The 12,980-nt window shown below is 40.4% G+C and overlaps 1 protein-coding gene across 5 annotated transcripts in view; it reads left to right on the top strand.

The window, feature by feature from the left end:
• AGPS (alkylglycerone phosphate synthase) overlaps positions 1 to 4,211 on the top strand; it is an 82,958-nt gene extending 78,747 nt beyond the window's left edge. For all 5 annotated transcript variants that reach the window (XM_027786199.2, XM_027786201.2, XM_027786202.2 and 2 more), the window contains one exon: positions 3,188 to 4,211. In XM_027786199.2, the coding sequence (XP_027642000.1) occupies positions 3,188 to 3,309 (122 nt within the window). In that variant the 3' untranslated portion in view covers positions 3,310 to 4,211. The remainder of the gene's footprint in view (positions 1 to 3,187) is intronic.
• The last annotated feature ends 8,769 nt before the right edge of the window (positions 4,212 to 12,980 follow it).

Genomic DNA, 12,980 nt, shown 5'->3' with positions numbered 1-12,980 from the left:
GATATGTGCTCTCTATGCACTTCTTTGAAAAATCATGCACATAGGAAAGTTTTGGTAGAGTGTAATGTCGATGCATGTTTGGTGTTTTTTTCAAAAAGTGGGTTCTGCAGGAGCAGCATAGAGTATGGTTGCCCTTCTCAAAAGTGTATTTTATTCCCTAACAGATTAAAAGGGCACTGGAAGCATGTGCAACCTTTCTAATGAAATCAGTGAAGGGTTGGACCAGCCACATATCAGAACTGAGAAGTTGCTCACATGCTTTTTTCTTTCATATATGAGATTATATGGACTATAATGATAAAATTTGAAAATGCTGCAAAAAAACTGGTGTTGGACTGTCTCAGGGTTGCTACTGAACAAGCTTCTTGGCTTTCTGGTCTGAAGTATGTTGTGTGAAGTAGACATCTTGTCATGTTAGGGAGTTTGTACTCTATGTAACAGGCTGGGCTTCAGATTAGGAAGCCATAAATCTTCAGTGAATGTTTTAAGGCATTGGACTGCTCAGCACACCTCAGGAACAGGGCACGTGCCACTTGTAAAACTTGAAAACTAATTCTGTTGTACTTCATCTTGGATAATTAAGATGTAAGATATCTTCAGAGGAAGAAGATGCAAGAAGGAATGGCTGTATTTGTTTCCAGTTGGGGCAGCGAGGACTGTGTGTGTAATGGTGTGTATAGCTAAGTAGTGACTTGTTAAGCTGCTACAAATTGATTGTACAATGTTAAACTGATTTGAGAACCTTTATTAATAATGTTATGATATGTTGTACAGAATCAAATGAATTTGATATCATTTTTAATTGAGAAAAGTGTACTGGGCTGACAGCCCAGAAGTGGTAGATGCTTGGATAAAATCTAGTTCTGTGCACACTCATGTCAGTTAAATGTCTATATAAATGGCATCATCTAGGCCTAAAAGTAAAAGGCTAGAAATGGAAAGGTGGTTTTCTGTAGCCCATGGTAAGATCAGTCTTAACTGAGATCTTTTATTGGTGGGGAAGTTAAGGCTTCCATGAGCCCACAGCTGTTCTTTGGCAAGGCTTAGTGTGGAGTTAACCAACTTTGCCACTTAGAAAATGCCATAATAGTAAAAGATGTTACCATGAATGTAAAAATAATTCCTTCTCCTTTCCCCTCTTATCCTTGAAGCTAATTGGTTTGTCCTGTGGAGGAGAAGGGCAGCACTAACCTGAAGTGAAACAAACATAAACATTGCTTTTTGAAGTGGTGCTCTTGTCTGCACAGAGCCTTTCTTTCACTTGGTCTATTTTCCATTTAATCAGATGGATTTAAAATTTGAAGGGTGAGACTGCTTCAGTGCTTTTTAACTCTAATATGAAAACCTGAGTAGGTGAAAAATCCATGTATATCTTATTGACATGAGCAGTAGGAGCAGGGGCTCAACCTACTGTTATCAAGGGGTTAAAATATTTTCATTGAACTTGTTTGTGAAGGACTGCTGGTAACTGTAGTACAGCTTTTTTTTCTTTCCAGTTCACTAATCAAATGTATGTTAGATTTATTATTGCAAAAGTATAAACCATAGAAAATTTGACAAGATAGATGTGTAAATTATCACTTTGACAGAACTAATGATGCACTCCAAGCACCTTCTGTTTTCCAGCACTTGGTGAGCGACTTCATTAAATATGCAACGACTGTTTGGTGCTGCTCAGACAGTAGTTCAGTTCCTTGTGGAATTGCATTATTACTGGAGGTGTAAAAGAGGCAGGCATGCTAGCTGTTGGGCATCCTGCTGTGATTCTAATGTGCTCCATCTTGTTGGAGCAGTTGTTTGCAGTCTTTTCAGGACAATTACATCCATAACCACAGGACACATTCACTGAAACTATATTACAGATAACAGTTGAGAATGGTAATGACTGTTCTTCAGCTGTTTGTGTAAGAGCCAGTGTGAGTGACTTGAGGTGATGGTCAAGCCACATCCATGGTTCTTTTTTTGTAGCAGTAGCATTAAATTTCCCCAGATAAAATTCAAGTACATCAGCTTGCTCAGTCAGATTGTTGTGATGGTATATTTACAGATGGGGTCTTTTTTTTTCGTGAGCTGGGCTGCAAAATACAACCACAGTTCCTACCACATGACAAATTCTTTTGCCCTTCAGTTATGATCTTTGCTCTTGACACACATGCTGCTGATAGTTTTCTAGCAAACTGCAAATTTCATTTTCTCACTTTATTTGCTTTTTCAGTTGGCATTGTGACTAGCTCATATTCCTTAAGGTATAAACAAATATACTCTGTTCTCCAGAGGTCTCCCTGTAATTTATTATTCTGATGACAGTTTGATGGCTACCCTGAAAACAGGGCACAAAAGATGGCTTGAATTTAGCTTCAGATACTCTTAAAGCATCTGTCTCTCAAACCTCTACTATATGGCATCATACTGACAAATGGATTGTGTTTCAGGCTGTCAAGTTAAATGTTATAGTGTGTTTAATGAAAAAATGTCCTTTATTTTGAATGATCTGTTAAATCAGAGTTGATGACTTGGTTAATTAGTATGTGAACACTCGGCCATTTAACAGGACTATTGTGAGACTTCAGTGAAATGAGTTTTTAAATGGCTGGTGTTTCAGCTTTGCTTTGTTTGTATGTTGTGAATATCTATTTTTACATGGGGAAGCTAAGCTATTATGTAATGGTATGAGCAATTACCAGGCTGTGTAAAAATTTGAGTGAAAGATATTTTGCTGATTTAAAACTAGGCTTTAAGTCTTCTCCTTAGAAAACAATTGTTTGCTATTTAAACCAGTACTGTTTCAAGTTTGATTATAGAGTTATATTTTCACTTTAAAGCAATCAAGAGGTGTGGGGTTCTGCTTTTTAGTGAACTCCTCTACGGCCTTAAAATTAGCTTGGTGGCTTTTAAAAAATTATTACTGATTCCCTGTTTTAATAGAATGTGATTTCAGTCTAAGCTTAATCTGAATTTCATAGTTTCTAAAGAAAGTAGACAGTGTGGAACACAGTCTTCCTCTGGGAGTATGCTGAGCTTAATGAGCTTGATAGTCTGGTGGGCTCAATAAATCAAATAAAGCAAAACATTTCTCATTTTTGAATAAAAGCATTTATCACACAGTGTTTATTCATTCATGGTCACAAGATTGATTGGCTCCTAGAATCCTGCCATATATTGAAGCACTTTGTTTTTGTTTTTCCAGTAGGCAAATTACGGAAGCGCTGGATGAAGGAGAGCATCTCTGATGTTGGCCTGGGAATGCTGAGATCTGTTAAGGAATATGTGGACCCCAATAACATCTTTGGAAACAAAAATCTTTTATAAAGCCCTGCATAACATGATGTACTAAACTTCTTCAAAGTTACTATTGAAATTACTCCACTTTCATTGTATTGGTATCCCAGTAATCAAATATAACATAACTAAACTAGACTAAACTAGTAACTTGATTTTTTGCCACTCTCTTTCCCCCTCCCCCCAATAAAGTGTAAACATTGCTGTTGATGTTTATGGATTTTTACTTTACAATGCTCTTAAACTCTTACACTTTGTGCCCAGTAGGTTGTTTATTATCAGCCAGGAAATGCAGATTTGGTTTTGCAGGTTTGGTCAGGCAACACAGCTGACAGTATTTTCAATGCTGGATACTGCCATATGTTTCTTACTAAAGCATTCCCTGCAAGAAGAACAAAGACTGGCAACAGTGTTTTCTACAGAAGCAGTTGCTCAACCCAGCTTCTTGCTAAAGGAATGCTGCTAAGAGACAGATGAGGGAACACCAAGAAGTACTTCACCATACTGAAGGATTAAGTATGTAACAGATTTGTAACCGGTGAATACTTAATGTTGGAAGGTGGGCTTTGATCAAAAGAGACCTAAAAACTGGGTCTCCACTGCAGTATTATTGGAAAAATCTTACACAATTGAGCAGTTCTGAGTTGTATTTGTATTGCTGGGATAATCTTAAATTAATTGTAGGTCAGTCACTATTAAGTTTTGTACAATGGACATTTCTCACTGTATGTTGAAAACAGGTTTGTAACAAAACTTTGAATTCATCTGTACTTCAGTCCTAGTGTGTATGGGTTTTGCTCCAGTTTGTTTTGCAGAGATGCAAAATATCTTTTTCAGTTAAGAAAAGAAGTTTTGGCTATTCAAATGAAACTGCCCAGCACTGTCTTTTGAAACAGTCTCAACAATTTAATAAAACACTTAAGTGGATAACATACTGTCATCCTGAAAGTGAGCTTTCCCATTTTAGTTTTGTACAGTTTCCTATGGCCTTTATGACTCATTTACTTCACTAGTAGCCACAGTTTAATTGTCCACTGAACTTTAAGAAAATATTTTCTTGATCAGTATGAGTAAGCATTTTTACATTGAAACTTGAAGCTTAATCAGTAAAACTAAAAATATTTCTGAATACTCATGTTCCATTTTTAAGGTGGTTCTTTTCTTAAAGCAAATTATCCAACTTTTTGATAATTTGTGTATATGATTGCATAGGATAAAAATACAGACTATCCTTTGAGGACACTGTCTCTAGCCAACTGCTTCACAGCTCTGTAGTGTCAGTTTGGACACCTTTTGTATTGGTAGTGCCCTTAATGAGGAGGAAAATTGCATTTTTGTTTTTAAACTATTTTAGAATACAGTCTGATTTAGCTCTCAGTTTTAGTAATACACCAAAAAGTTTAAAATGCTTGAAAAATATTGTATATCAGACAACTTTGAACTTGTTTAAAGATTAATTTCAATGCTATAATTAGTGATCAAAAAAAAATGGACCACTCAAAACATCACTTTAAAATGCATGCTGTCAGGGTACTTAAGGTAAACTTTTTATGATCTGCAGGTCATAAAACAATGATATTTGCAGTGCAGCTAGATTTATTTTGGATGGTCTTTGTTTTGCAACATTTCGACACAAAAATCTACTCTTCTATATTTTTGGCTTTGGCCCCTAGAGTTTGTCTTACTGCAACCAAAACAATATCTGTAGTCTGTTTTAGGAAGCTGTCTTTGCACTGTGGTTAAGTGTTCCTTAAGTATGCAATGGTATCTCAGCAAAGTGAACCTACATGTTTATGCAAGGGACTTATCTTGCATACTGTATGATGGTGACTACATGACCACGGCTGACATCTTGCTAATGACTTGTATCACTCTGAAAGAGACCTTTCTAGGAGTTGGTGAATATGAAGGGTGTTTATGTGCCTCAGTGAAAGTGTATTTCCAACTATGAAGGATCAGTTTTGAAGGAAAGTATTTGAAGGCTTTTTTCAGAATGACAGCACAGAGCTAAAACAAGTAGTTATAGCTCTAATTTTGACTTAAAGTACAACACAGCTCTACAACATCCTTTCCAATTCTTAATTTGCTGACTATGGTTTCCTCATCCCCTCTTTGTTTTGAAATTAAACAGGCAAAACCTCATATTCTCTGTCTAACCTTTAAACAGCCACTGGCTTCTGAAGTGATTTAAAATGCAGTAAAGATTTTTACTGCATGTCAATTGTCCTATGGGAAGGTGAAATAACAGGCTATAAGGGTCCCAAAGCAATGTCACTGGATAGCTTTGAGGAAAAGATTAACTATAAATGTAATGGATAACTTTTTTCTAATGGCCACCCTATTGCTGTCTTCCTAAATGGTTTTTCTATCTCATGAACTGGTCAGAGCTTAGTTTAACTGCAGTTGAAATGTATGTATTACTGACTGTCTTTAATTTCACATTTTAATTTCTAATGAAAATAGAGAAAAGGAACGTGAGTTCAGGAGACCTAGACACAATATTACCCATTGAAAAGAAATCTTTTCTTCTCTGATACTGAAGTCTTCCATGTTCCCATAGCTGTAGCCTGTTCAGAGATGGAGTTTGATCCACACAGATCAGAAGTGTATCTTGGCATAACACATGGATTGTTTGACTATTTTGTCCATATGTAAGTTATAAGCAGTTTTAATTTTGTCATGACTTCCAATTACACAGCTTCTGCTCCCTTTGAAGGAGGAAGGGTGCAGAGTGAGTATAGCTTGCCTGTTGAAATCTATTTACATCAGACACCTTCATAAAAGTTTTGAGGGGAAAGGGGAAAAATCTATTAGAAATTGATCCAGGGTCTAAATCCTACAGATTTAGGAAAACATCTCTCTTCTTAACTTACAGTGTATTGGTTGAGTTAGAGATGTCATCTTTGCCTTATAGCTGTAAAGAGAGGCCAGGCCACATAGTTCTTCCATAGCAATGTTAATTAACTGATACCAGTTTCAAAGGCATGGATAGGTTAGCACTGAAATCCAGAAAACCCAAATTGCTTTCAATCTTGGAAATGTGTGTTTATCAAGGTTGTAACTTAAATTTCTGCAAATAAAGCCAAACTGTCTGTCATTTTAGTGTGAGATTAACTGTAAAACTTCAGTTGTAATGTTAAGAGATTCTATAGAACCTTATATTATTAATAAAAAGAAAATGGGCCCAAACAATTGTGGTTTTGTGATGAAGCTAAACAATTATATTCTACTAACTTGTCTTCTTTGGTTTGTCTTAGTTTGCCGGTTAACTCTTGCCTAAGGAAAACTATTAGGAAGGCTTTGGCATTTGCAGAGAGAAGTAAGATTGAATTTGTAAATGTGTGCTACTAGAAGCTCTGCTTTTGTGTCCCATGTAAAGAAAAATAGGAAAGCAAGAGAATTGCAGTGAAGGAAGGGCAAAATGGCACCGGAACACCGGTCTACTCAGTTCAGAAATTTCACCTCCTCAGTATTCCCTGTTTGGGCAACTAGGGGACCATGTTCAACTGCTCTTGGAAAGTTCTCTCAATATATAATACAGGAGAGTACATACTCTTACTTAGTTTCGCCATATTTTAAAGACTGGCTATATTAAGCTATTGCAACAGATACATAGTTTCCTTATGTTGTGCGCATGTCTCATGTAAACTTCCTTTTTACAGGTCCTAGAATCTTGGAAGTTCTGCATGCATGAATGTACCGCATGCAAGCAGAAGAGGTATTTTTTGGGTATCTGTATCACTGCTATAAAGCCTTTATGCCCTGTAAGTGAAAATGGGTGAAATCACATCTTGAAAGAGCTGTTGAATTGTCTTATGTTAATGCAGTTTCTTCAGTGCATACAACTCAAAAATGGCAAAAGCCATAGTGTGCAGGGGACAGGAGAACTAATGACAGCTCAGTTTATAGAACTATGACAATTGCTTAGTATGACCCAAGTTTTTGTGTGTGCTTGTTCACAGGAAGGAGAAAACTACCTGACAGTCAAGCATTTTGTTTCCCTTTTATTAACAGCATAAAAATGCAGCATCTTTACTTAAATCCAGATTGTCTCAATTTGAAGGAGATCTTAAATGATTATATACTTCTGTCAGGACAACAGCCAGATCCCATTAGTGTTCTCTTTCTTAAAAATAAGTTTTCTAAACTCAGACCTGAACTCACAGCTGTGTAAATATTATATGCTCACTGCTTATGGTTTTGTAGTCCCAACACTGACTGAATTCCACATAACTTTAACATAAACTGATGTCTTTCCCTAGGCTCTTTATGGAGACCAGAATTGACAGGTGGTTGCTTTGTTCGTGTTCGGCTTTAAGGTCTGCTGTGATGCTCAAGAGCAGAGGTGATCAAAGATATTTCTCAAAAATGTTTGCCATGCTGTCTTTGAAAAATACGAGTGCTGTCAGTTTGAAATTAAAAAGTCAGTTTCAAAAATACATGGGTTATAGTATTTCAAATTGTATTGTTACTTGCAATATTTACCAATACAAGTTGCAATAATATGTACCTCTACTGAAATGCTGTGAAATGTTTTAATTTATGAATTTTTTTGCACTTTGGAAAAACAAAGCATTGAACTTTCTATGGGAAACTTTATGAATGTTTAATTTTGATTCAGAATAAAGCTAAATTTGTTTCAATTGACTGTTCAGAAATTCCAGTATAACATTCCCATTTGAGTAGCGTTCAGCCTATTTCTACCTTCATGGTAGTACGTAGCAGTCACTCCCTACATATGGGGACATAACAGCTTTTAAATTGACATATTGGTTGTAGTACTACAAAGTATCATAGCAGCCTTCTAAAGGATAAAACCGAAGTGTTGGTCGTAGCGATGAAGTTGTGTGTATGCAAGAAGATGGTGCGCAAAACCCGATGATGTGACTGCAATCATGTAAAGTTTAAGCAGATGCTTCTAGAACTTAAGATCAAATTAGGAAACAAGTGGGAAATGGTTTTGTTTAAAAATCACGCTTTATAAAATGTAGTTTAATTTTAATGATTAGGAGTGCCAAATGATTGTCACAACTTTGCAGTTCAATACCATGTGGCTTGTCCTAGTGTGCCTGACCTCCCAAGACGCTTCAACAAAGCAAAATAAAAAGTGGATGGTCTCAAGACATCCTTGTCAAGGCCTTAATAAAGCTACTCCCATTTCAGGCTGCTGGGAGGGCTTGGCTCTATTCCTATGTATGACATGGACACTGAGCAAATGGATCTCTGGCCTTGCTATTGCATCAGTCAGTGCTAGCTCAGCAACGTAATATTGCAAACAGTTTGAAGGCAATGAATGGCACTGATGCTATGTACTCAAATGAAATTCAGCAAATACTGAAAATAAGATGGCAATTTGGTAAGTGCAGTTATTCATAAATGGGTTATCAATAGTGGCATTGATAAATGCAATCTTGACTAGACACAAGCCTGAGGATGTGGGAGTAATGAGAAGGTACAAACACAGCCATTGACCTTTCTCCCTCCCAGCCTGTGGCAGCAGCCAGCAGTGTTTCCTGTCTCGCACTGTTCCTGCTGCTGCAGAGCAGGAAATCCTGGCTGCCCAGAGGCGAGGGTTAAAAGCCTTTCTGAAACATGAAGTGACACACATGCTCACCTAGCAAATACATAGCAGCTGGGTAAATATATGTAGAGATGAGGCCATAAAAGGTGGTCATTAAGGAAAGTAAATCTGGCTAATGTTAGAAAGCAAATGTAAGGAAGATGGTGAGCTGAATGCTACATGAAAATCTCAGGTTTAGAATGACACTTGCTGACAAGACTTAGGTAAGATACTGACCACTATGGGCTTAGAGCATAGTCCCAGGTATATTTGAAGTTTATTCTTTGATTTTATTAGGAACTATTCTGGGTTTAGCCTAATTTGCTAGGAAAACAAAGCAAATGCACTATCTCTGCTGCTTAGTTTGCTCCTCACGCCTCTCCCTTTGACCCCACCAAAGCTTTTGAGCTTGGTGGACATCTTCAGCCAAACCCAAATAAGACAAAGATACGGCATATTAAATGCTTACAGGTTTTTGTGGAAAATGCCAACAATAATTTGGGCTGGCGAGAAAAATAAAAGCTGAAATGTCAGCTCAACGTTTCTTAATACTAGAGAATCTGTGTGGTAAACCCCCAAGCATTAGTTAGTGTACATCCACTTCAGATAGTCTGTGTGCTCTGCCTTGCAGTTTTCCTTGGACTCATAAAATACTTGGGAGTGGGTCAACCACAAGGCAAACCAGCTTTTTCAGTTACTACTGCTTCTACAGGTACACAGGAACACTGTTCTTCCAGTCTGGCTTTTTTTAATTAAGATTTTTTTTTAATAAATGAAGGATTCATCTTTCTCTGTTTGTGCTTGTAACTATGTTATGCTAGAGTTCTCAGTTGTGCTCAGCTTTACAGGTTAACATATTCTAGCTCATGCACATGAAGAACAGAAGCTGCTGGCTTTCTTGAAGATGGTGTTGGAGCTCAGTTTTAAATGCAGAAGTGCCTTGAATGGATTTAGTTGATAGCCTTCTTATAGAGGTGAGATCCCTTTAAAGCATAGCATTAGAAACAGTCTGCAGGGAACAAGAACAAGCTATGAAAAGGGGTTGGGGAGAAAGAAGGGGAAAGAGAAAAGATGTTGGAAGAAGACAGCAATAAGCTGGGTTTGTATGTGTGTTAATAAAGTCCTGGCCATTCTGATGAAGAGTTGCTCTAGTTTTACGAGCGTGGAGTCCTTGCATGTTGTTACTCAGTGTGTGGTTGAGGAAGTAGGGTTTGCTGGTTTAGGTGAAGGAGATGAGTGACTGTGGCCTAAGGGGCAGTGGAGAAGGGCTTTTACTCCTGTGTAGTGTGAAGGTTAGCATCGCAACCTGGAATGCAGAGGCTGTCTTTCTGCAAAGCTTCAGCAGGCAGCACAGCCCATCAGCACACTTAATAAAAACTTCTTTGTACAACTTCACCTGTCTGTTGCATGACTTATTGCTAATGAAATAGTGACCAGGAAGCAAAGAGAATTGCTAACAGGGAAAACAGAGTAAGGGCAGTGCAAGCCAGGGTCTTGTGTGTATGGCTAAATTACACTGAAATGAACATCTGGCAGCAACAGCCAGGCAGAAGGGACCTGGTTGCTGTAGAGAAATGATAAATGTAGGATGGTAACAAATCTGCTGCCTTGGTTACAATTTAGTACTGTTTTAAGGCCGATGAGAGGAAATCACTATATTTTCATTTGTAGAGCTGTGTGCTGCTCTGTGGACATGAATAAAACATAACATTATTTCCTGTTCTTTTCGGTAGCTCATGTAAGACTCCCTTACATATCTGGGCTTGAGTAGTCGACATTCAGGTGTTTACAGCTAAGCATTTGTGTGCTGGCCTGCTCAGCTGTGCTACAGTGCTTTGGGTCCTTCTACCTGAGCTCTATCACAGTATGATTTACATTGCTAAAACCAAAACTATCCTTGTTGCTGTTGCAGAAAGGATAGGCTGATTATTATCTGCTCCTGTGAAAAAATGGTAGAAAAGCAAACGTGTTGCTTTAATTTTCTTTTCTTTTGTTTGTTTTAAAACCACATGCTGATATGCTACAGCTGCAGACCAGTCAGCACAGAGCAAAGCTGTAACAGCTGTGGCTGGTGGGGTAGGGAACCTTGTGATGAATGATGCATTTGTAATGAGTTACACAATTGCAGAGACACTATAGCAATCAGCAAGACCTTCAGCAGCCAGAGCACAAGTCCTTACTGCTGAAGTTAAATGCAAATTCCCTTAGTAGCAAGCTGAGCAGGTTTATAAACACAGGGACCAGTGTATAGGAGTAATTGTGCTTGCATCCATTAGCCTCTGTGTGCAGAGCCGCGTGCTTGGTGCTGACGCTTAGCGTCTTGAATCCTAATTGTGACGTTACACTTTTACTGTGAGGCTTTGCTCTTTGCTTGCAAATAACCTCTTCAGAAATAAAATGGCCGTGTGCGCTGACCTCCCAGCAAGGTGGCGGGGGAGTCGCATGCCAGGGCAGGAGGTTTGCTGACCCCCTGCCAGGCTGGGCTGCTCGGGTCTTCAACACAAGGAGAGCTTAGCTGCCTCACAAAGGGTGTTTTCATTTTCTATGTTTGCAAACACCTGCTATTTTCTTCCAGATAGACTTTTCTTGCTCTGGCTGCATATGTTCTGGTCCTGAGCGAGGCAGCTTTGTCCTTCATAGGGTTTCCAGCCCTGCCTGAGCAAATTCTACCTGCCTTCATCACGCCCTGCCTGCCCTAGCAGCTACAGGGGGAAAGCTCTTGCCTCTGGCGAGGGAATGTTCCAGTAAAGGGGGAAAATGTTAGGAACCGCTCTCTGAGGGGTGCCCATCTGAAAGACACGGGTTGGCCCTTTCCATGCTGCAAATGACCCCGACCCCTGCCTCCCCCACCATGATGACAGTAACAGGCCTCAGCTGTGTTTCCGTGCCAGGTGAGGAGAGGGCTGGTGCCCGTGACAGGAGGCAGGCGCCGGCCATCCCCTGGCCCCCTCCTCCCGCTCCAGGGCAGGCCCGCTGGGGGCTGCCGGCCGCTCCTGCCCCGGCGGGCGTGAGTGAGGCGGGCCGGGCTGGCGGGCCGGGCGGGCGCTCTGAGGCAGCGGGTGAGGCGGGCCCGCCGGGCGCTCTGAGGCAGCGGCCCGGCAGGGCGGGCGGAGGCTGGCGGGACGCTCCCTGCTGAGGTAAGAGGGTACAGCTGGGGGGACGCTGGTGGCTCTACTGCCTCCCTGGCTGCTGGCTGGTACAGTGTGAGGGCTGGGAGCAGGTGGCATGTGTGGGCTGGGGCGGGGGGGGGGGAGTCCGCAGCGGGGTTACCCTTGGTTGGATGGGGTGCCCTGAGGAGGCCCTGTGGTCAAAGGGGCTTGGAGGTGACAGAGAAGCAGTAAAGGCTCCCCGCCTTGGGCCAAAAATGAAGCTTCGTGAGGTGGCTCCTCAGAGACGGGCCCTTGGGGAGGGTCTGGGGGGAGCCCTTGCCTCAGAGCTGGGACAGCCAGGTCTTCCCTGGGGAAATGGGGCACTCAGGAGAAAACCTGAGCGTAGCTGTATGGAGCCTGGCTTCCCTAAGGCGTACCTGTGCGTCTGTGGGCACCTCTCGGCTTTTCCTTGTGTTGCAGACTTGTTGAGGCAGGGTTTGAACATGAGACCTGTGAGTCCCGAATGACTTAGAGGCTATTTAATGTCTGTGCATCAGTTGCTTATGATAACCATTCTTGCACTTCATGTTCTGCCCTTGTTTATAAGCAGCCAACCCATGTGTATCCAAACTGACTTTGCCAATGGATCTGGGTTTTGTATGTTGAATGAGCTTGAGGTTAGCAACCGCTCAGCTGCAGAGCAAGGACAGTAATTGTTATTCACCTTTGTGCTCTGAATTCACTTGGTGATTTTAGAAGAAAAAAGTAAAAAGAAATATAATCCAGATTTTGTTTGGTATGCTGAGGCTTCTGAAAGCAGGAGGTGTCTGTGTGATCTTTGCTGCTTTTTCCAAACAATACATGGCGGGGTGGGGAGGCAGAGATTAGAACATTTCTATGCAGTGGAAGTTACAATTGAATTTGCTTTTAACTGCTGTACTACAGTGACTTGGGCATAACCTGGCCGTAAAACTCCCCAGCTGTTCTAGCTCTTTTCCTGTCGGAAGGCTGGCCATAGAATAAATTAAGAGTACAGAACTGAAACCAAGATG

Source organism: Falco peregrinus, chromosome 8, assembly GCF_023634155.1.
Source record: "Falco peregrinus isolate bFalPer1 chromosome 8, bFalPer1.pri, whole genome shotgun sequence".
NCBI classification, from domain to species: Eukaryota; Metazoa; Chordata; class Aves; order Falconiformes; family Falconidae; genus Falco; species Falco peregrinus.
The sequence above is the reverse complement of the archived record's forward strand: the minus strand, read 5'-3'. Positions and strand labels throughout refer to the sequence as shown.